The following is a 24,929-nucleotide window of genomic DNA, read 5'->3' as shown; positions in this document are numbered from 1 at the left end:
TAAGAGAAAAAAGCAGGAAAGAAAGATAATAGGAAGAGAAATCGTCGAGTTTGTTCTTCCTAAATCCCATATGCTTTTATACAAGTGAATGTTCATAATTACATAAAAAGCCACTAGCCATCCAACAATGCGCCCATCCTCCTAATGTAAATAAGCATATGAAATTACCTAAAGAGTTAGACCAAAACACTAATATGCATTTCCCTAAACTGACTTAATTTCTAACATTCCACTTCATGCTGGAGCATAGATATCATCTAAAGCCCAGTTTAGGAAACATACTACCAAACTAACTTGAGCAGTAGTTTGTAAACGCGTCCACTCTCACGCATGACTGAGTCATCACTCAATAGTAAGCATGTCTTCTACCATTGCCATGGTCCCTCCTGCTGTCACGTCCTTTTATCAACAAGTGAAACCCCTCTTCGAAGTAATATAAGATAGCATGACAACACAATCCTCAAGAATGGTGACGCTACGAAGCATTCATCTCTTCCATTTCTAGGACAGAGTTTAGAATTTAACAAGTGTCATTGATATAGTTGAAATGAAACCATTGAGACAAAATAGAGAAACAAGGAAAGAGATGCAGTATGAGTTTACTTGATTGTATTTTTGGAAATCTAACAAAAGGTCCCATGCGGCACCTAACCGTGCGATCTTGACCGATACACCAAAACCTGAAAAAGAGAGTACATGAACACAATTTGATAACTGAATTTTAATATGAATACTGGACAGGATGCCTCACCAGATTGCCTCGATTGGAAGCACAATAAGCATGAAGTCCTGCTAGAGTTTCTTGTGGACCTAATATTTGCAGCTCCATGTCTTCTTTCGAAGGATCAAACTGTGACTTGGTAATCGAATCATATGTAAAGGTAGAGGGTTTGAATCTTGATCCACATTGACTTGCAATAGCACATCGGGGCTCTCTTACTAATATTTCAAGTTCTTCAGCTTGAATGGGAATCTGGTGAGATATGAACTGCATCCATGCATATAGATATCATCTTTGATTAGAAGTTAAAACCCTCAAGACTTAAAAGTAGACAAAAACAATGAAATCCAAGTAGGCGGGTCAGAAGAGAATTTTCACTTGACATAAGTGTGTAACAGACAATGTGGGCCGGCAGCAAAGGTATGGCCGCTGCAAACTTGGTGTACTTTGTTCGTCCAAAGGAAGAAGCGTGAGATTTACATAAAACTGAATACAGAATCACAAGTCATCAAATCATGACCACTAATCATTGTTAAAGTATAAAAGATTAAATAATGCCTTCTCCAACGGCTCAAGCTTTTGGAGTAATTGGTTGTTTCTCAATCATGACAACACATGGCTTGAATGAATCCATATAAGCATTAAGACAGGTTCTTTTCTACCTACCTCTCCATCATTTTCCTCAAGGTTTCGGAGGTAATCAACTAGCTTGGCTACACGGCTACTCCGGGCATTTTTACCATTTGCGCCACTTAAAGTACCATATCGGGTGTGACTTCGTGCACCTCCCTTGCCCCAAACGAGCACTTCAGGAAATGCACCTGTGCTTTCTCTGGTCACAACTATTTCAATATTTTCATTGCAACCCCCATCAGCATTGGTGGCACCTGCTAAAGCAGGTGGATTCCGTGGTGTTGCCCATCTCTTGTACCTCTTTTGTCTGACATCTGGGCAGGGTTCATCGGCGGAAGACAAATCATCCTCTCCCTCATTAACATTCGTTGAGTCATCATCATCATCGGATCCGGCTCTCCTAGTGGCTTGACCATTTGTACTTCTCCCTTTAGAATAACTATTTTGACCATGACTGTTTCGATATTTCCCTTGTGATTTTCTAACAAAAGCTGCTGCTGTAGCTTTAGCCGTGGTACGTCTCCTACCAAGTGCTTCTGATTGTCTTCGAAGAGTCTGAGCTATAGTTGCTTGAACCTGTCCAACAAATACCAAAATAAGGATCTGAAGCACACAAGCTTCACAGGCTATGTCACAAATATCATTCTCAGGAATCTTTCGGCAAGGAAAAATCCCAGGATATATTAATTATTTTATTTTTTCGGGTTTATATTGGGAAAAAATGATAAAAATAAAATTATTTTAAAATATATAAAATTTAAGAAAATATATAAAATAAAAATATCGTAAAAATATCGGGTTAATATTGTGATATTATTGCGATATTTTATGATAAAGATGAAAATATCGCCATATTTTTAAAACTTCAAGACTATTTTGGGATTTTGTAGTTTTATCAAAATGTTGCGTTAAAAACGCGATATTGAAGATATCGGAGATATTTGTGACTTAGTTCACAGGAAAGCTATGTATGAACATTGAAAAATGGAATATATCTAATACACTAGTAACTGTTCTCACCTGCTTATTGCGAGTCTTTTCCTCTTCATAAAAAGCCAATTCCTGAAACCAGGTATTCAGTACAGTGTAGGTTCCATATTAAAAATGAACTTGACCAAATCCAAATGACAAGCACACCCATAAAAAATTAGATCGCTCAATAGACCTTACCTCCTCTTCATAATTATCAATATCTGGGTATAATGCTGCAATCAGGGCATCATAGTTTGGGTCATCTCTCAAAGAGCGACGACTTGCACAATGAGTGCGGCATGCAGGACACTCGTTGTTCCTGCAAAAAAGTACAGTTATCAGTATAAATTAGAAGATTGATGGCTCACAATTTCTTCTTGTGAATGGAAGACACTCGTCAGGTGAACACACAGCAATGAGATTGGGCAACACTTGAGAATATAAGCATATGGTTTTATAAAATACCCAAGTCGCATTGATTTATCAATACATTCCCTGCAAAAGCGGTGCAGGCAATCCATTACAGTTCTCGTCTTCCGAATGACGCCTGCACAGAAAAGTAGGAAGCAATCAATCATGGAACTTTTTTCCACAAAAGTCGGCAGCTCCATGCAGGCAGATGTCATAGATTTAGTTCCTAGGTTGGTCAGCACACAGAAGCATCTTGCAAACCATCATACATGTAAAAGACACCAAAAAAATCAGAGGGGCCTATCAGCTTTTCTGTTGATCTGAATCATAAATCGTAGAAAACAAAAATAAAATAAAATAGGTAGGAATTTAAACAAATATATATATATATATATATATATATATATATATATATATATATATGATCAAAAGGATTGAAATCCTTTTGTGATATTCGCCAAGAAAAGGTCAGATTAAAAACTTGACATGTACAATCTAAAAGAACAAATATCCCATTACAAGCTGAAAGATATATCAAGTCACTCAGTTGTAGCAGTGCAACTCAATGCACGTAGAACCATGGTATGATATGCATCAATGGGGCACATGCAGGGGCAATGGCACTTGAAAGGGAAGGGGGACAATTGCCCCCCTTTAATTTTTTGGGAAAAAAAATATACCTTTATTTTTTAATATTTTTTTTATACTTACCCACTTTTTTAAAAAATATTCCCCCCTTTCCAATTATCCCTAAGATAGAAAATAAGTTTAAAATTTTAATTTTACCATTTTTATACCCCTTCCTTCTAAAATATACCCCCCTTTACTATAATATTGCTTTCATTTGTTTGGAGAAAAAAAATTACTATAATTTTTGCCCCCCTTGTGCAAAATTTCTGGCATCGCCCCCGGGCACATGTATACTATATACATGTAGATTGTGTATGTGCAAGCGCTACTGTGCATGAGTTTGTAAGGGAGAATGTTAAGTGATGTGTGACTGGACTAATAGGAATCTTAGATCATTTCACCGGACCAAAGAGATTACTTCAACGGTAACATTCAATTCCAAACGTGGAATAACAGAAATATGCAGCAAAAGTGATGAACATAGGCTGAGCCGACGGTAGCCAGCCAATGACCTAGTCAACATAATCCTTATGATTTTTTTTTAAATTGACAAATATATTCATACCAGCAAAATTACAATGGGGACCAGTAGTCCCACTAGATTTACATAGTATGAATTGCCCAGGAGCATTCTCCTTGGCCCAAAAGAAAAACCCATTGCTCCTTACATTACCCAATAGCCTCAATTTAATCGAATCTAGCAAAAAATGCCAAATTTGTGGGACCCCCAAGTCAAGATCATGACCTGCCACGTCACACCGATTTCTCCACTGCAATCCGCTAGCAAATTCGATTTTCAAAAATCCCACTCGAAGGGGCCCAAAGCTATTGTGCGCCATCCAGATGAAAAAATTGGAAATGCATTCAACAATACAAACCACGAGGAAAGTCTTAAACCAAAAATGTGAAGAACCCAAGGAAATTGAATCTAGGTCGAACCAAAACCCAAAATCGAGAAGGAGGCAGGTCTCTCAATTTCTATAAGACCTTAAACTGACACTCAAACTCTTTCTCACCAATTCCAAACTAACTAATTGTTTCTTGATGTTCCTAATAGTTTTCCCATTGAAGGACACATCTCTTCAAAGATACTCTGATGTCTTTCATTCCAAATTCCCCTAACAACTGTAGAAGGAGACAACATTCAAGAATATGACCTTTGTTTCCTAGGTGACTTACTTCCCATTCTTTAAATAAATCAAGGTAGAGTTAGAGAAGAACCAAAGAAAGGCCCAACCTTTTAATAACCATGGACCACATATATTTCTCCACCTTACAATGGACAAAGAGATGGGCACTCCTTTCAAAAAGAAAAAAGATGGGCACTGTTTCCTCCATTTCACAAGAGAAAGAAACAACAGATGAGAAGTATTACACAAAGATAATGCCCCCTCAACAACAAAGAAGAAAAAGCAATTGTCATGGACTTCTCTATCACTTCAACAGTATCATATCTACAGGTTGACATGTGAGATACAAACATTTTATTGCGCTGGAGTTTTGTCCCAGAGATCATTCTTTCACCAGAGATCCTTCTGTCAATCCTGAGTTGGTCATCGGACTAGTATAGATCACAAAAGCCGTGTTCAGAGGTAGAGGGAAGGGAAGCTCTTGCTTGACTGAATGGTGAATTTTTCCTCATAATTTACTTGTGAGCTACAAAAATTTTAATTCACTAATACTTTTGAGTAGCTCATAACTTTTTCCCCAAAACTTACCACCGAATATGATATTCAAGACTTTTCAAGCAAACCCGTTCATATGTCAAAGTGGTCCACTCTTTTGATGCGAAAATCCTCATCGAAGTTGCCCTACCTACATAGGCTTTCAAGAGCCACGTAATGAATTGCAAACCATGTGATGTCTACACAAAGAAATCTCCTATTATTAGTAAGTTTCATAATTGTTGGGATTCTATTATATTGACTATATTGTACAATACATGATAGGTCCCATCATATGTCACTTGTGAGTGGCACACTTGTAATTTGTGTTTTCATATATATATATATATATATATATATATATATATAGAGAGAGAGAGAGAGAGAGAGAGAAAAGTGTAGCTACACATACGTGTAGCTAACTACAAGTGACGGCTTAAAATACAGTGGGCCCCACATTGTTTGGGTGATGCAAACCATTCATTTGATGGGCCCTCACATAGATAGGGTGTGCCCAAAAAATCAGCTCCATAGGATCATCCCAACCCTACGATTTGTGGAGGCAAAAATGGACGTGTAAAAACCTTCACAAATCTGTCCATTTTTGCCTCCACGGTTTGAAGGGTTTGGATCACCCAAATAATGTGGGCCCACTGTATTTTAAGCCGTCGGTGTAGCTAAGTTAGCTACACGTATGTGTAGCTTCACTTAACTCATATATATATATATATATATATATATATATATATATATATATATATTGGGAAAAGTGTTGCTACTTGGTCTTGTAGCCAGGGGCGATGCCAGAAATTTTGCACAAGGGGGGCAAAAATTATAGTAATTTTTTTCTCCAAACAAATGAAAGCAATATTATAGTAAAGGGGGGCATATTTTAGAAGGAAGGGATATAAAAATGGTAAAATTAAAATTTTAAACTTATTTTCTATCTTAGGGATGATTGGAAAGGGGGGCATATTTTTTAAAAAAGGGGGTAAGTATAAAAAAATATTAAAAAATAAAGGTATATTTTTTTTCCCAAAAAATTAAGGGGGGCAATTGTCCCCCTTCCCTTTCAAGTGCCATCGCCCCTGCTTGTAGCTAAGCTTATCTACTCGGTCGGATTAAATACAGTAGGGGCCCACCTTGTTTGGGTGATCCAAACCATTCATTTGAAAGCCCCTTACCGAAATAGGGTGTCCACAAAAAATCAAATCCATAGGATCATCCTAACCCATCCAACAGTGGAGGGAAAATGGGAAAAAATGGACAGACACAGTTTGTCAACAAATCTGCCCATTTTTCCCTCCATTGTTGGATGGGTTAGGATCATCCTATGGGTCTTATTTTTTGTGGACATCCTATCTAGGTAAGGGGCTTTCAAATGAATGGTTTGGATCACGCAAACAATGTGGGCCCCCACTATATTTAACCAGACCGAGTAGATAAGCTTAGCTACAAGACCGAGTAGCAACACTTTTCCATATATATATATATATATATATATATATATATATATATATATATATATATATATATGAGAAAAGGGTTCCTACACACTTGTGTAGATAAGTTATCTACACACTAGCTTAAAATACAGTGGGGGCCCACATTGTTTGGGTGATCCAAACCATTCATTTGATAGGCCCTCACATGGATAGGGTCTCCACAAAAAATCAGATCCATAGGATTATCCTAACCCTGCCATTTGTGGAGGGAAAAAATGGGCAAAAACAGTGTCTGTCCATTTCCCCCTCCACCTTTGATTGGGCTAGGATGATCCTATAGGGCTGATTTTTGGTACACACCCTGTCCATGGAAGGACCTTCCAAATGAATGCTTTGGATCCCCCAAAAAATGTGCCCCCCCCCCACGGTTTGTGAGCCATGCACAGATAACTTATCTATGCAGCTGCACACAAATCATTTCCTCTCTCTCTCTCTCTCTCTCTCTATATATATATATATATATATATATATATATATATAGAGGAAAGTGTTGGTGAGCTTAAGCGCCCAATCACATTGGGGCCTACTTTGTTAGGATGATCCAAAGCATTCATTTGAAAGGCCCTTACATAGATGGGGTGGTGTGTACCAAAAATCAGCTCCATAGGATCATCCTAACCCATCCATTTGTGGAGGTCAAAATGGACAGACATTATTTGTCCACAAATCTGCCCATTTTTGTCCTCCACAAATGTAGGGGTTAGGATGATCCTATGGGGCTAATTTTTGGTACACACCCTATCTATGATAAGGCCTTGCAAATGAATGGTTTGGATCACCACAGAAAATGTGGGACCCATGTGATTGGGGCGCTTAAGCTCACCAACACTTTCCTCATATATATATATATATATATATATATATATATATATATAGGGAAATGATTTTAGCACTCCACTCTTTTGATAGGTGGCGAAAGTAACATGTCTTTTTGTTTTTAATTGGCCTTGCCAGAGCTTTTTTGGGATCTGTAAATAACCTTTTGACAGCCCTTTAAACACTAAAAGACAAGAAACTTTCGCCACCTATCAAAAGAGTGGAGTGCTAAAATCATTTACACACACACATATATATAATAGTATGGAAATCAGGGGTTTTACTCTTCTTTCCTCTCTTCTCTATCTCTCTCCCATTTAAAACAAGTAGCATGATACAAGAGAATTGATATGAACCTGTTTGTTGAAGTATAAATGTTTAAACACCAACTCTAACAGCTTAAGCTATTGGAGTAATTGGTTGGCTCACATGGTACTGATGAAGGATTCCTCGAAAAGTTAAGGATTAGTACTCCTTTTCGAAATCGAATGGATTCGGTCTGTTGTCTCGGGATAGGTCGTGGGTTCAAAACTCAACAACTCCTTGAAAAATCGATGTGTACGCCCAACCCAAAAAAAAAAGAGGTGTCACACGTGAGGGCGAGTCAAGGTTTTAAATTTCGGTTTCGGAATGCGTTTCGGTCCTCGCCGAAATTTCAAAATTTTGGCCGAAATCAGATGAAACAAATAAATTAGTATTTTATCTCGTCCTAAACTTTCGGTAATTTCACCCGAAATTTCAGGAGAATATTAAATAACGTCAAAACCCAAGATTTTTAGGGATTTTCCTTATTTCGGACCGAAATTTCGGGAAAAACGAAATTTCGACTGAAATTTTGTAACGTTTCGGGTTCACACGATTTTGGTTTCGTTCTCCACCGAAACCCGAAATTTCGGATTTCGGTCGAAATTTAAAACCTCGGGGCGAGTGTTGGAGTATAAATATTTAAATAACACCAAATCTAACAGCTTAAGCTTTTGGAGTAATTGGTTGCTTCACACCGTTTCTTTTTCCTCTAATTGCTTTTTATTTTAGATTTTCTCAAGTCAAGAACCTTGTTAAGCCCTAATCTAGGGTTATCTCAAGTTGTGCAGAAAACACAATGGCTGCGTTTTTGCGTAGGTGTATTCTTGTTGAGCTCCTCTTTTCATGGATTCATTAGTGTGTGTGTGTGTGTGTGTGTGTGTGTGTGTGTGTGTGTGTGTGAGAGAGAGAGAGAGAGAGAGAGAGAGAGAGAGAGAGAGAGAGGTACGATGTATGTCTGTTGTAAACGTTGAAAACAAGTGCTGAAAACATGATTCAAATGTAATGAAGTATGCGGACAGACTTGTGAAATGAAGAAAGTATATCAGTGCTTACCCAAAACCATATGTGATACCTCCTTGCTTTGAAGAGAGATTAAGTGATTTAATCTTCAGTTTTAAATCACTTTAGAGATTTTGACCTATTTGGCTTTGAAAAGAGAGAGAGAAGGGGAGAGAGAGTTCTCTTAATGGCCTCCTCCAAAATTTATATTTAGAGTGGAAATTTAGAATTTGAAGATTTTCCTTCTGGTATGTGATTCTCCTGTTAGATTTAAATTTGATGTAGTGTGTGGACAGACTTGTGAAGTGAAGAGAGTATACCAGTTGGAGTGTGCTTATCCAAAGCCGTTTGTGATACCTCCTTGCCGTGTCAAGTGATTTAATTTTCAGTTTTAAATCACTTTATAGATTTTGATCTATTTGGCTTTGATGAGAGAGAGGGAGGGAGGGAGGGAGAGAGAGAGAGAGAGAGAGAGAGAGAGAGAGAGAGAGAGAGAGAGATCTTGATGGTCTCCTCCAAAATGTATATTTAGCGTAGAGAGACTGAATAGAATTTGGAGCTGTTCCTACTGGTAAGTGATTCTCCAATTCTCTCTTCCATCTTCTCTTGATTATGGTTTATGTTTTTCTATTCATGTGAATTTATACTATATTAATCTCTTATTTTCTGCTCTAGTTATGTTCTTTGGATAGTTTTGGGAATTATTTTATTTTATAATCATCTTTGATAGAAAATTTATATTTGTGATTTTTGGATTTGTTCTAACAATCATATTTGTGATTTAGCATATAATACCCTTCCTAGGAATGCACCAATTATTATAGGCCAGGTCAGGCTGAGATTTAGTTCCATGTAAGCAAGAAGAGCCTGGGGTAGAGGGGTTCGTCAAAACCTTCCTGTACGGGAGAGAGATGAGGAATTAGAGATATGCTTAGAAGGGAACATGAGCACTCAAAGACTAGCAGCGTGATTCAACATTTCTCTAAGTAACTTTTTGAACCTCCATGCAACATACAATTCCTTCTTAAGCCATTTGATGGTGCTGAGAGAATTGCCTTTCATCCAGATTTTAGGACTTAAAGAGGTAGAAGCTTATTAAGCAGCTTACTACTGCCCATCAAAATTGATCTAATCCATTCAAGGGATTGGGCACTAACAATCCCGAGCATTATCATGTGTGTTGTCAAAAATGATTTTGTTCCAGTCATTAACATGTAAGAGAGAAACACAGAGACTTTAACCCTTCCTTTGATTATGCTCCATGAGTTGGGCTGGGTGAGAGGGAGGAAACCCCCTAAACTTTCTCAATCCGTGGAAAGGGGCCCTAGGGATTTTAGTAAGAAGGTTGATATCTATGATTTCAATGAGAAACAACACCCTAAAGATTTTATTGATTGGTTGAATATTGTGGAGCGAAGTGTTTGACTATAAAGATGTGTCGGATCACAAAAACGTAAAATTGTGGCCATCAAGTTCATGAAAATTGTGTCGGCATGGTGGGAATTGTTCAAGGTGAAGACAAAGATCACTTCATCGAAGAACAAGAAATTGTAAGACAAATTTCTACTAGAAAACTATTTACAACATTTATAGGAAAAGTGGAAGAATTTGAAGCAAGGGGATCGGAGTACGGATGACTGCATGGGAGATGGAAAGCATGAAGTGGTGGCAGAATCAAAAGAGCAGATCGTGGTACATTATGTGGGAGGAATGCATGGCAAATAACATCAAAGTATGGGTGCTTACATTTGAAGCAGGGGACATTGGACAACAACACGATGTAATAATAATATGGGCAACATGAAGAGGAATTCCAATCGTGGATAGCAAGTTAACCTGAGGAGCGACAATAGGAACAAGGAAATTCGTCCACCCAATCCTTAAGCATTTAGCAGGGAAAATCTGTCAATTTCAACAGGTAGAGAAGCACAAGATGATACCATGTATGCAAATCAGCGAGGCATTGTTGAGTACTTAAAATGTCTTGGATTTGGGTTGTATATCATTTCGCTTGGCCAAACAGAAAATTTGTAAATCTAGCCCAACTAAGCATCTGTATCGCCCTGGATCTTCTAACAGGACTCCCTCCTCAGGGAGTAATTTCATATTCTAGTCCATAGGAGTTGAGGCAGGCTTGACTCCCAAACAACCTGTCTCATCAAGAAGATCCAGAACATACTTCCTCTGTAAGAGGTAGATACCCCTAGTCGAATAGGCAACCTCAATGCCCAGGAAATACTGAAGACAACCCAAATCCTTAGTAGAGAACTCTGTCTGAAGGAAGGATTTGAGCCTCTGAATGCCACATGTATCGCTACCAGTGATAATGATATCATCGACATATACTATCAACAGAACACAACCAGCCTGAGACTGAAAACTAAAGACGGAGTGATCAACTGCGCACTGCTTCATGCCAAAGCGAATAAGTGTAGCACTGAACTTCCCAAACTAGGCTCTCGAAGATTGTTTGAGACCATAAATGGATTTCCTCAAACGGCAAACAAGAGAAGATCTTTCCCCCTGAGCAACATATCCAGGAGGTTGGTCCATATAGACCTCTTCCTCCAAATCACCATGAAGAAAGGCATTCTTTACATCCAACTGATGAAGATGCCAGCCATGATTCACAACAAGGGATAGCAGGACACGGACAGAAGGAATTTTTGCAACTGGTGAAAAAGTCTCGTCATAATCAATCCCATATGTCTGCGTGTACCCTTTGGCAACAAGTCGAGCCTTAAGGCGCTCAACTGTGCCATCAGGAAGGTGCTTGACTGCATAACCCAGCAACAACCAACGGGGCGAACACTATATGGTAGAGGGACCAAATCCCATGTCTGATTGGCCTGAAGGGCCTGCATCTCAAGATCCATAGCCGCCTGCCAGCCTTGATGATCAAGTGCCTCCTGTAAAGTCTTAGGTAGAGAAATAGAGGACAAAGACGAAACAAAACTGCGAAATACAGGCGTGAGAAAGTCATAAGACACAAATGAGGAAATGGGATGAGCAGTATTGCGAGACCGAGTGCGAGAGGCAATGGGAGAGTCAGAATGTACCTCAGAAGTGGGGATCTCCGGCTGAGATGATGATGGCTCAGGCGGGGCTGAATGAGCAACAGATTTGGCCCGGCGCTGATACTGCTTCAATGGTGGAGGTAGAGGGGCTGCACAAGGTGCTGACATCAGCATAACAGTAGAATCAACTGTAGGGGAGGAACTAGACACCGGAGGTGTAGAAACAGGGATGGGATCAGGAAGAACAGAAAGAGGAAGAACAGGAGGATGCGAGAAATCCTCCTGAAGTGTAGAGGGGGAGGGATCCAACGAGATGGACGGACCAAAAAATGACTGAGTCTCAAATAATGTAACATCCACCGAGACAAAGGATCGTCGCAGGGAGGGCTGTAGCAACGATAACCCTTTTGGGTCCGAGAGTAACCTAGAAAGATACACCGTTCAGCCCGATGATCCAACTTATCTAATCCTGACCCAAGAACGTGGACAAAACAGAGAGCCAAAAACTCGAGGAGTAAGAGGGAAAGGGTCAGAGGTAGGACGGAGAATCGAGAACGGAGAGGTGCCACCAAGGACCGAAGAGGGAAGCCTATTCGCCAGGTAGCATGCTGTGTTTACAGCATCAGCCCAATAGGTCTTAGGGACCCACATCTGAAAGAGTAGTGTTCGGGCCCCATCTAACAAGGAGCGAAGCTTCCTCTCAGCCACTCCATTCTACTGAGAGGTATGAGCACATAAGGACTGATGAAGAATGCCTCGCAAAGAGAGGAATTCCTGAAAACCATTTGAGTAAGAGAAATATTCCTTTGCATTGTCAGTGCGAAGACATTGGATAACACATGAGAATTGATTACTAACTTCAGCATAGAAATCACGAAATACAGAAAAAACTTCAGAACGATCTTTTATTAAATAAGTCAATGTCATACGTGAGTAGTCATCAATAAAGACCACAAAATAGCGAAATCCAAATAAAGAGGTAGTCCTCGCAGGACCCCATACATCAGAATGAACAAGAGCATAAGGGTGTGAAGCCCGACTAACAGTCCTAGAGGGAAATGGCACACGATGATGCTTCCCAAGTTCACATGCCTCATACTGAAAAGACCTAACAGATGAAGAAGAAACGAAGGGAATCCTGCGTAAACGCTCCATAGACGGCAGTGCCACTGGTATGCATCGACCGAGCCAATCGGATGGGACGGAGTGCAGTCGAGACGATAAAGGCCATCCACCTCACGGCCTGAGCCAATCGTCCTCCCAGTCGAGAGATCCTGAAAAAAGACAATATGAAGGAAAAAATGAGATAGAACAATGAAGATGCTTTGTTAATTGACTAACAGAAAGTAAACTGAAAGGTGACTTGGGGACACAGAGCACAGATGATAATATAATGCCTGGTGAAGGGGAACAACTGCCAACACCAGTGATAGGAGAGGTACTCCCATCAGCAAGAGTAATAGAACGTGAAACAACATGATGAAAATCATGTAAGGATGACTGGGTACCTGTCATGTGATGAGATGCTCCCGAATCAATAATCCAGGAGCTAGAACTAGAGAGAAACGAAGCAGGAGAACTACCTGGCTGAACAAGACCAACAGTAGGAGGGCGGCTGGCAGACCTAAAACGTTGTAGTTCATCATAGTCGGCACGAGAGACGACCATCTGATCGGCCGGAGTAGCCAGTGGTGTCTGTGAGGGGCTGTCAATAGGAGCAGGCGAATCTGGAAGGGTAAGATGTGCAGTACGGCCCTGACGAGGATCTGGAGTGTGACGCAGCTCAGGATGGAGATCAAAGCATGTCTCGTGATAGTGACCCTCACGCCTACAATGAGTACAATAGGGCCGAGCTCGACCTCCACGGCCACCCTCTCGGTCGCCGCCACGTCCGCCTCGGCTAGTATCGCGACCACGGCCGCGATAAAAATGCCTCCTCCTCGGGAAGGGCGGTCAGCGGCTCCATAAGCAGCAGTAGTCGAGACATCCACGAGAGTAGGAACAGTAATGCCAAGTGCACACTACTTAGTAGGGCTGCAACTCGAGCCGGGTTTTACCCGACCCGCATCGACCCGACCCGAAAATAACTTGGGTTGGGTTCAGGTTTCATGGGTTTCGGGTCGAGCCGGGTTGAGCATTCAAAAGCCCGCATGAATCTCGGGTCGAGCTGGGTTTGAAGGGGCCCGACCCGACCCGACTCGAGTTACATAAGTTATAGTATGTACATTTTTTTCTATTCTTAGTTAAAAGTTAAAAGTGAAAACCCACGCACCCACTGTTATTGTATGTGAGTGTAATTTCTGCTTCTTTGAGTTGAGTTGATTCAAGTGTTTGATTCAGCATTGTTTGATTGTAATGAGAACATTGTTTGATTACAGCATTGTTTGATTCAAGTGTAATGTGAGTGTAATTACATCATTGTTTGATTCAAGTGTACTGTGAGTGTAATTTCTACATCTATGAGTTGAGTTGCCTTGCCAAACAAGAATTTTCCTTAAAAAATTGCGTCAACGTGAAAAAACCCGACCCTACCCGGCCCGAGATTTATCATGGGTAGGGCCGAGTTTGGGAATCGTGGGTTTTCCGAAAAAAAACTCGACCCGACCCGACCCGAGATATTTCTCGGGTAGGGTTGGGTTCTCCAAAACCCGACCCGCCCGACCCGAGTTGCAGCCCTACTGCTGAGCTCATAAAAATACCTCCTGAAGAGTGGGTACAGTACCGACCCAAGGATGTGCTGTCGAAGATGAGTGAACTTTGGTCCAAGACCCTCAAGGAAATGAACAACACGGAGCTGATCCCGCTGTCTAGCTGCCGTGGTAAGATCAGTGGTGAGAGGCATAAGAGCATCCAACTGCTGGCAATAGGAGACAAACTGTCAGTAATCATGGATTGCAGAATCACCGCGCCTGTGACCCACCCACGGGCGACATTCCCCTCACCATAATATAATGCCGCAGTGTGCTCCCATACCTTTTTGGCAGTAGGGAGATCCATCGTGGTGCTAGCAATGGCAGCGGTCATACTCTGCCATAGAAGTGTACGAACAAGGGCATCATCTACATCCCAATCATCAAAGGTAGGGTCAGTCTCAAGAGGGGGATCACGACGAATAATAGAAATCTTTTTCAGGCCTTCAGATATGTCTCCACAGCAATCTTCCAACTCAAATAGTTGGATCCATCAAGACGGGAAGTGGTAATCGGTGGGAATGACGCATCCACCGAAGACAAAGACAACGACGCAGCCTGACGCGGCTGGGAACTAATAGCCATAGCTGGAGTACGAATGGTAGGGTCCTCAATACTAGGGGTATCTTCCATAAGAGACAGGGAAGAAGACTGAAGAGGACCAACAACGAGCAAGTAGAGACAGGGATGAAGAATATAAGCAAGCTAATAGACCGCGGCTTCGTGAGGACAACATATGCATAAGGGAGGCATAAAACAACCTCACGGCATAAAGACAAAGTCGAGACAACTCCGAGCCACAAACATCGCAATGATGTAAGTACAAATCTAGAACAACACCATGAAGATAGGGATCAAGCCGAACAAGAAAATCTAGGGCATAGCTATGACCCAAAAGAGGAAGAAGAGATTATGATAAATCAGATTACGGCAAGGAAGAGTGGGAAAAAGAGGGTACTGTAGCAGGAACGGTAGCGATGTACTGTAGCAGTATTGTAGTGATTCACTGTAGCAGTATTGTAGCGATTTACTGTAGCAAAGAATAGAGGGGTTATGGTTGGGGTTAGGGATGGAGAAGATGGAGGTGGAGGTTAGGGTTAGGGTTAGGGAAAAAAGAAAAAAGAAAAAAAAATGGCCCTAGGCATCCATGCCCTAGAGCTTTGATTCCATGTTGAGAGAGGTAGAGAAAGGAGAGAAAGTAAAGAGTGAGAGAAAAGATTGAGTTAGGGTTCTCCCCCTCACTCATGTAATATAAATAATAAAGAGTGAAGTACAAAGACAAGTATACCCTTGAGCATTACAATAAAGATCTAAAGACCTGTTAACAGTGTTGTGTGACGTAGTGCGTATGGATGCTTGTCACTTGCTTGTCAGGCGAAGGCGGACAGAATCGTAAGACTTTCCATGATAAGTACTGAAGCACTACATATTCTAAGGATGGTGTAAAGGTTATTTTGGGCCTGTCAAATAAAGAGAGCAACAAAGATAAGGTGGAAGGGGGAACAAAAACTTACTTTATGGTGGATTTAAAAGAAAATACAGAGGGGCTAAATTTATTTACTTGCTAGTAGCTAAGGAGGTTCATGAGGCTTACTATTACCCCCCCCTATAGTACAACCTTTGACGTAGGAATATGTAGATGTGTTACCAGGAGAACTGCCAGGAGGATTGCATCCTATGAGGGATATTCAACCCCACATAAACATCATTCCAAGGACCAGTGTGTCGAACAAAGCAACATGCAGAATGAGATCCACATGAAGCACTTCATAGGCAGTAGCTGAATTATTGCAGAAAGGGATGGTGAGGGAGAGTATGAGCCTGTGTGCAGTGTCAACCCTTCTGACACCAAAAGAGGATGGATCATGGTGTATGTACTTTGACAATAAGATTACTATCAAGCTATGTTGCACTGATTCGGATTCGAGTGTCGGGATCCGACATGGATTCGAGGTATTGGATTCGGCAAGCCTCCAAAAGTAGGATTCGGATTCGATAATAAATAAAATAAAATTTTCAAAATAAAAAATTTTAATATGTATATATATATATATATATATATATGTGTGTGTGTGTGTGTGTGTGTGCATATATATTCATGAAAATTTTGGGGGTAGAGGGCTGTTGTGAGTTTTGTATTAAGAGAGTCAAAGGATGAAGGGGTTGTGCACTGGGGTTTTTATTAAAAGAGTACGATTTGTGCTTTCATATAAGCAAAGTTAAAAAAACACATTTAAAGAGAAAATATATAGGATTCGAATTTTAAACGAGACAACGATGAATCGGATTCGCCCGAAAAAACAGGATTCGTGTGGAAAAGAGAACGATGAATCGGATTCGCCCGAAAAAAACAGGATTCGTGCAGGACACGGCTACAACAAGAATCCGGGTGTGTCCCACATGAATCCATGTCCGATTCACATGTGGAGACGTGTCGACACGGATTCGGCATAGGGGGGCAAAGAATCCATGCAACAAAGCTATCAAGTATCATTTTCCCATACCGAGGCCTGATGATATGATTAATATGTTGGGAGGAGCTAATGTGGTCTTGAAGATCAACCTTTGTAGTGGCTACCACAAGATCATAATTCGGCCTGGAGACGAGTGGAAGACCACATTTAAGGAACAACAGAAGTTATATGAGTGGCTAGTTAAGTTGTTTGGGCTATCTAATGCCCCAAACACTGCCATGAGACTAATGAACCATACCTTCAAGCCCTTCATTGGGAAGTTTCCTATCATGTATTTCGACGATATACCGGCACAAGGAGATGTGGGTTCATTGGTCCGCAACAAATTGATTAGATAGTATTTGGTTGTTCGGGAACATCTTCTGTTTGAAGATCATGTGTGATTTTTTTTTTGCTGATTGTTTATGCTTTTTTTTGTTCCTGTTTTACCTTCACCAACCCGTTCTTGTTGTGTTTTCTTTGCTCTTTGTCAATAAAGTTGTGCTTCATCATTCATAAAAAAAATGAAAGGTATTTTAAGATGCAAAATAAGTACATGGAATAGTGGAAGGTCTTTAATCTTACGGATTATGTAGGAAAGCATCACATTTGAAATGAATAAAGTTGGTTAATTCATATATAAGACCATGGCTTCACATTCGAAAGCTGTTTTCAAAAAATACATGAAAGACTTCTAGTTACAAGGTCATCAGGTAAATGCATCACATATTATGTTGTGTCTGTGTTTATAAAAGAATTAACTTTGTACGGTAAGGAGTAGAAACAATTGCTTGATCTAGAATATTAAGCAAAGTACTTCATCGTAAAAGAGGCTGTTATGGGATTGCCTGGTTAAAATAGTTCCCACGAGATTTCCATATCAGGACTCCAATATTGACATTATATTGCAACAACCAAAGTAAACTTCACATGTCCTCAAGTTCAGCACACCATGAACAAACTGAACATATGGACATTGACTACCAATTACCATTTCACCAGACAAAAAGTTCTAACTCGAGATAAAGACACTACATGTTTCCACCAAAGAACAGGTAGTTGATGTCATTACCATGGACCTTTCAAAGGATAGATATGCTGATTTCCATATCAATCTTTTGATGAATCATAAAGCTTAAGGAGAATACAAAACTATTTGTTGTATTATATCTTCAATTTCAATTATTCACTTATTGTGTTTATGAACCCTAGAGCAAAAATTGTTACACGGATACCCAGTCAGGTATCTTATTTTCCTATAGAGAATCATCGTGATCCTACAAATGGTCCGATTATGAGTTGGACGCTGTAACCATTCAACCATGAATGCTTAACAGCCATCATCGAACATTGCGAATAACCAAATTTGTTATTATTTTTATAGACCATATGGGTATTTTACATTTCTTCAATATATTTGGTAACTTGTGTGGGATGCATATATCACTTGTACCCCAACAAAATTGTATAATAACATCGGATGAACATAGCTTCTTTTTTTCTTCTGTAATAGTAATACGAAGCAATGAAAATTATGCCTACTAGCCACAAACAATAGTTTGCATTCATATCAAAATCTTAGAAAATTCAAATGATGTTTTCCCAAATATCCATACCTAGGCACACAGGGCATTGCACTTCTTTCCTTATATCTAACAATTTTACTAGGACAAATCTGCAAATGAACACAAAGGAACCAACAGAATTGGTATATATTTATACATAGACATTGCTGCATAAACACCCAAATATGCATAACTCAAGCATATTGATACAGTAGGAAATATCATTATGCTTGAGTTAAAATAATAAAAAAGCAAAGAAAATGGACAATATTCCACATACTCTACCAATAAAATACATCCCAATTTGCTGCAATTACCATTTCATTGACAGTACACACATGCATGTGTTTGTGTGCTGCATATTACAGCATCAAGGGTACTCATGGGTGAAGGAGACTTATATTAATGTAGATGTTCTATATAGTAATTGGCGAACAAAACCTGCACCATAAAGCATATTATACCTGCTTATCTCTGAATAAAGATGTAAATTATCTAAACTGACTTCTAGACACATGTACAACCTACATACGTTTGCTTTATTTTGTGCATCCTAGAAAGGCAACTACTCCATTACCTCCCTATTTGTAGAATGTAAAGGAATTACTGGAAAACTAAAGACCTGAACCACATTGCCATCAGCCAGTGTAATGTCGGATTCTTTAGAAATAAATTTTCAGCCTTGATTTACACTTTGCATAGTGTCAGTTAGCAGGAATAGGCCGTGGCATGAAATGGAACCTGGGAGAGCCAAGTTGGGATTGTCACTCTGTCAAAACGATGGTTAAGTGTCGATGGCATACATCGAATGGTTGGGATCACCACTCGTTAGCTGGAAATAAGGTCTAATAATACGGGGAATAATTATAGAAGTAATCCGCCATGATGTTGTCTCAACGACAGTCTTTACATCTTAAGTAATCTGGCTCACACATTCACTAGGGATCACGTTGCTTGGAAGCAAGAGAAGTATGGAAAGCATCTTTCCTAGAATATTCATTCAGATATACATGATATAAAGTAACGGTTTACTAAAGAATTCCATTCTTAATGGGAGAAATGAAACCTTTGGCCACATTCTGGTTGGGCAACATGGGGTACTTAAGGCAATGGAAGCAATGACTACCAGATCCAGATCTTAATATCTTATCCCATTGTATAATTTCATATAAGTAGGACTATGGAGAAATTTTCACTCATTTCATTGTATCATTTTTTAAATAAGTAGGACTGTGGAGATATTTTTACTTCTTCCATTGTATCATTTTAAATAAGTAGGACTATGGAGATATTTTCACTTATTTTTACTTGAAATTAAAAATGTAAACGAATTTTGAGTTATAAGTAATTACAAGAGACTGATAACTATGCATATACTATTGTGTAATCAGTGTTAAAATATCCAAATGAATCGTTCATATGCTTATACAAATCCTATAATATAAACAGTGTTGGAATAACCAAATGAATCACTTAGAGTAAACAAAATTTGGGTTCTACATAATTACAAGGGACTGGTGACTAATTTTTTTTTGAAATGGTAAGTCAGATGTATTAGAAATAATGGGAAGGCCGAGGGAAGACCGAGAAAGTCTCCCGAAGATTACAGAGGAAGAACAAAGAAAAAACAGAACAAAGACCTCAAGGAGGGAAAAAATAAAAAAAACTCCATTCTAATATGCCTATACAAATACTAGAGTATAATCAGTGTTTCCAACGTGGTTAAGGTGTAAACCTCGAGGCAAGGTGTAGCCTCAACACCTCGAGGTAGATAAGTTGTAAGCCTCAATACTCCTCAATTCTGAGGCATATGCTTCAAAAGACCACAATGAAGGTGAAACTCTGACTTTAAAAAATGTACTATTTATTTTTCCAGCTTTAACCTTGATGCAAGACTGGGAAGAGAAATAGAAAAGGGAAGAAGAGAAGAAGAAGAGAGAAAGGAGAAGAGGAGAAGAGGATGAGAGAAGAGAAAATTAGAGGGGAGAAATCTCAATCAATTCAATTAATCATCAAAACTAAAAATCTCTTATACATGAGGCCTATATTGTAGGCAATGTAAATAAAATTCCATGGAAAATAAAAGCCCTAAAAACTAAAACATGGAAATAAAAATCCTAAAAACTAAATAACACGGAAATAAATCCTAATGGGCAAATATGCCCCTTCTTGGGCCTACAATCCTCATCATTCTCCCCTCCTTGAAAAGATTCAGCTCCAGTAATTGTAACATCAGTACATAGGCACGGTATTGTTTTTCTTTACTTATATTATTTAACAGTATCGACTATCGCCATTGCATTTTCAATATTTATTTGACAGCACATCCATAATTCATGTTTACCAATTCCCTCATGTTCGCCACTGACTTCTTTTCATGATTCATACTTTCATAGACGAAAAGAAAGTAATGAACTTCCCAACAGCTACCTTTACCTTCACTATTTCCCTACTACCATCATTATCTTCCCAACCTCCTATCTTAATGAAAGTGATCACCAGATTTCTTAAATAAAATATCCAAGATCTCTGGACGAAAGCACCTCTAGATCTTTTATATTAAGGAAACAGAAATATGCCCTACATCATTTAAGTAAATATGGAACAACTAGCAGCAAAACATGGGTGTTTTAAGCAGTGAGGAAATCAAAAGCTTATGAAGATGAAGGAGAGATCCTACATGACCATCCTCATTATTAACAGGTTGTTGGAAAACTTTTATACTTAAATTTTCATCAAAACACATTCATGATTCACTACTGGTTTGGCAAGGCAATTCATGTAACAGCTAATTACAGTTCACTCAAACACATGGATTGTAAAGGTCATCAAAAGGAATATCGCAAGATCCAAACAACTCTATTGCAATTGCAGCCTATAGTGTAGTGATGTAGACTAAAATAGGGTCCAAGATATAAAAATATCAACTAAGTATTTTTCATTTTTACCTATATGGTGAAAAATATGAATGGCTAGCAAAGTAGAAGCTACAAGACTACTTATCATCCTAGTGATCAAGCCAAGAATCAGACATGGACTCATTTGAGTAAAAAGGGTTAAGGAGAGAAGGCGAGTATGGACAAATTGCTCTGATGAACTTGTATCATGAAAATCATAGTACCACCCAGACTGCTGCAGATATGGCATTTCAAAAAAAACAAACATGTGGTAATAGAACACGACTTCATGAAGAAAAAACTAAACAAAAGAACTACAAAGACCCATTTCATAAGAAGTAACGAACAGATAGTAGATGGACTATAAAAAGATCTTGGCCATGACAAATTTCAATTTTATTAGCATCAAAAGAACTTTCAGTTTTATTGGCAAGCTGGGAACAGTGATTTGCATTATCTAGCTTCAGAAGAGCACTGAAAAATACAATTTTACACTGTTCTAAATTTTTAATTAGTTGTTTAAGTCTACTATAATTCCAGAAAAACATCAACAGCCAACCAAGAAAGTGTTCATTAAAGTAAGGAGTGCCATTATCAAATGAAGAGAGTGCTGATGTCATTTGCCTAAATTTATTTCTTACAGAAATCAACAAGTGATAGAGAAAAAAAAAACAATTCATGGAAAAGTTTTTCCTTGATCTTAAACCAGGATTGTAAAACAAATGAGTCCTTTTGACATAATCAAACAAGCTGAGGGGAAATAACTGATTCAAAAGGAAATTTCATATAAGATTAGTAACACTTAAATGAAGTAAAATAAATGCATGATCTAGAAACTTATAAAAAGGCAATGCTAATAAAAAAAGAATTAGGTCAAGACATGACCAAAGTTCCAATCTTGGATAAGGGAACGTACTCGTCTTTATCTCGGCAAGAATCTCCTTCGGAATCTGCGAAATTACAGAAAAAGGACGAGGAATTGTTTTTCATTTCAACGAAAGTGAGAAGATTGTGTTTATATTTATACATACCATCTGGTTCTTGGTGGTGGAGTTCCGGCGGGGTGACTTCGCCGGCGGCCAGATTGTCGGAAGAACGGTTTTGTGCGGGCATTTGCTTCTTCTCGTGTGAGGAATTTGGAGAGAATCGAAACATATGAGCACCTTTTTTTTCTGAAAAACAATTTAAAATCTTATTGAGGAATGCTACGGGCCTTCGCCCTTTTACTCGAGAGTGAGATCAAAGCCACGATGATCAAGGGCAGTGATTAATTCTTAGGCCCGATGTGTATGTGCCATTATTATCATTGATCTCGTATTAGGAGACTCACATAGTAACCAAATGCAATCTTGGCCGTTGATCATGATTAGGTGTCGATTCCGATCGAGAGTGAGTTTGTACTCGTTGATCATTATCGTATAGGCCCGGTGGACAATCGATTGTGAGTTCATAACCAATTAATTGAACTCAAAATTATGTTTAGTTTTGATTTTTTTTCTTCTTTGAAACAATAATTTATTTTTTTCAAATTCATTTACGAAAAATGAGTTATTCCGCAATAATTTATTTTTTTCAGATTCATGGACGAAAAATGAGTAACCTTTGCTTCCACTAATTTTGTCATTTGAAACTTCAAAAAACAATGATATTCGGAGGTGTATCTTTCTTCGTATATTTTCAGAAGAAAACAAGTACATATGTGGCTTCTAGGTTTAAAAAATATATATATGGTTTTGAGTTAGAGTTTTTAAATAGGGTGGCTGCCTATTTGTTTGGGTTATGTTAGATATTGGTTCTATAGGACCCAACATAGATAGGGTGTTCCTAAGAAATCATCTTCATAGGATCATGGTAAGCGTTGATTTGTGGAGGTTTAAAATGGACGTCTACAAAATGGTCCATTTTGTGCCTCTACAGATCGAACGGTTAAGATGATCCTATGGAGATGGTTTCTTAGGAACAACCTATCTATGTCATGTTCTATGGAATGGAATAGATAGGGTGTCCGTAAGAAATCATCTTCATAGGATCATGGTAAGCATTGATTTGTAGAAGTTTAAAATGGACGTCTACAAAATGGTCCATTTTGTGCCTCTACAAATCGAACGGTTAGGATGATCCTATGGAGATGGTTTCTTAGGAACAATCTATCTATGTCATGTTCAATGGAATGAATGAATCAAACAATATGGGAGATGCCCTACATAAAAACTCTTCCTCAGAATTTCTATCTGAGCTTGAGCTCAGATACCGTCCCCCCTTGAAAAAAATCATTACCGGGTTTTAGGTTTTATTAGTGTTTTTTTGTTTTGTTTTTTCTTTGATTTGAAGTTTGATTAGTGATGGATGATGATGGGGTTTGCTTGAGTATACTTTGGGATGCATTTTGTTTTAAAGAGAACGTTTAATTTTGAGTCCAATAATTGGTTAGCATAATCTTAAACAAACAGGATAATAGTGATAGGATGGAGCGACCCAACAATCCAACTGACGGTTATAATTAATAACCTGTTGTGGGCAAGGATGGAGCGACCCAACAACCCTTTGGCCCCTCTTCTTGCAGGAGGTTTTCACTCCATCAAGGTTTTCATGGGTCTGGTCATTATCTGAAGTTCGATATCAACAGTTTTGACCAAAAATGCCCTAGATCTAGTGTTTGCCAATCGAGAAGAAATTAGAATGGAAAGTAGAAAATGAAGAAAACCACATATGATGTATCTTGCCTAGATACTGCAATGACATGAGATTTTTGCAGCATTGGTTTCACGCTAGACTATTATTGTTTTTCAGGATTGGCGCTGATTCATTTTTGTTTCCAATGATGTATCTTGCCTTTATATTGTGACCACATATGATGCAACACTTCTCCATTCAAAGGGCATAGCCTCCTCTCAATCTATAAATAAAACCTAAATCAAGCTACTTGAACACTATTGTGATCCCCGTCATTGACAATGTAATGAACATGTTTATGAGCAATCGCTGATTTCACAATATGGTTGTGCCGAGGTCAAGTGTTCGGGAAATTGCCTATTTACTATATATCCATGAGTCCATGACTACCCTACAATACTAAGTGAGGCTTCTAATTCCATTTCTTTTTGTGAACTATCACGGCTGATCCAGCACATGCTATTCAAATCAAGGAATTCAATAAACAAACTATGACACTTGGGCCTTCATGAGGTGGAAGTTCTTAAAGAGTGACTATTTTCATATGCTTATGAACTTCCAAAGTGGTAGGAGGTCATAGAAACTCATTTCCACCTAATATCTGATGTTTTAAGTTCAGTGATACGTATTCTGTTTCAATCATGTTACTCAGCTATTGCGTGATTACATTATTTATAAAAATCATCTTCATATAGAGGGATAAATCCTGAGTGTTAGGGCTCTAATTGGTGATTTAGAAGCCAGATTTGAATACGTACTAACTGCCATTGGTGACTTAGAAGCCAGATTTGACCCAATACCAATTGTAATCACACTATCTAGAATTTTAGGATCACCATTGGCAGTCAGTATCAACCATTGCTCAAAATTGATATTGACACTAGTTTGTTCAAAATTCTTAGAGAAATTCTTAAAAACTAATGAGAGAATTGTTAAAAACTAGTGGAGGAAGAAGGAGAGAATTGAGTGGACGGGAC

The 24,929-nt window shown here is 38.9% G+C and overlaps 1 protein-coding gene across 2 annotated transcripts; it reads right to left on the bottom strand.

The window, feature by feature from the left end:
• Positions 1-22,445, bottom strand: LOC143854421 (putative E3 ubiquitin-protein ligase RING1a). Of its 2 annotated transcripts, XM_077364396.1 has the most exons (11): positions 22,311-22,445; positions 22,196-22,229; positions 18,434-18,492; positions 2,792-2,873; positions 2,525-2,645; positions 2,375-2,416; positions 1,388-1,930; positions 1,100-1,207; positions 752-988; positions 604-680; positions 1-501 (listed from the first exon to the last, which is right to left on the bottom strand). In XM_077364396.1, the coding sequence occupies exons 1-10, from the start codon at positions 22,432-22,434 to the stop codon at positions 648-650; spliced, it is 1,383 nt and encodes a 460-aa protein (XP_077220511.1). In that variant the 5' UTR covers positions 22,435-22,445; the 3' UTR covers positions 1-501; positions 604-647. The 2 variants fall into 2 exon arrangements, with proteins under 2 accessions (XP_077220511.1, XP_077220512.1); XM_077364397.1 differs by lacking the exon at positions 18,434-18,492 and having other exon boundaries at positions 22,311-22,444.
• Positions 22,446-24,929: the final 2,484 nt, after the last annotated feature.

The sequence above is a fragment of the Tasmannia lanceolata genome, unplaced genomic scaffold (assembly GCF_043159265.1).
Source record: "Tasmannia lanceolata isolate RefF3 unplaced genomic scaffold, GAP_Taslan_0.1 ptg000020l, whole genome shotgun sequence".
Lineage (NCBI taxonomy): Eukaryota > Viridiplantae > Streptophyta > Magnoliopsida > Canellales > Winteraceae > Tasmannia > Tasmannia lanceolata.
Note: the sequence above shows the minus strand (reverse complement) of the source record. Positions and strands in the feature narration are given on the sequence as shown.

Excerpts from the sequence above, each read along its gene's own strand:
- LOC143854421 (XM_077364396.1), bottom strand. The coding sequence starts at position 22,434 with ATGTTTCGATTCTCTCCAAATTCCTCACACGAGAAGAAGCAAATGCCC. Across the intron at positions 18,493-22,195 it reads TCTTGCCGAGATAAAGACGA|ATTTGTCCTAGTAAAATTGT; the intron begins GTACGTTCCCTT and ends GTTCATTTGCAG. Across the intron at positions 989-1,099 it reads CTGTTACACACTTATGTCAA|TTCATATCTCACCAGATTCC; the intron begins GTGAAAATTCTC and ends GCATGGATGCAG.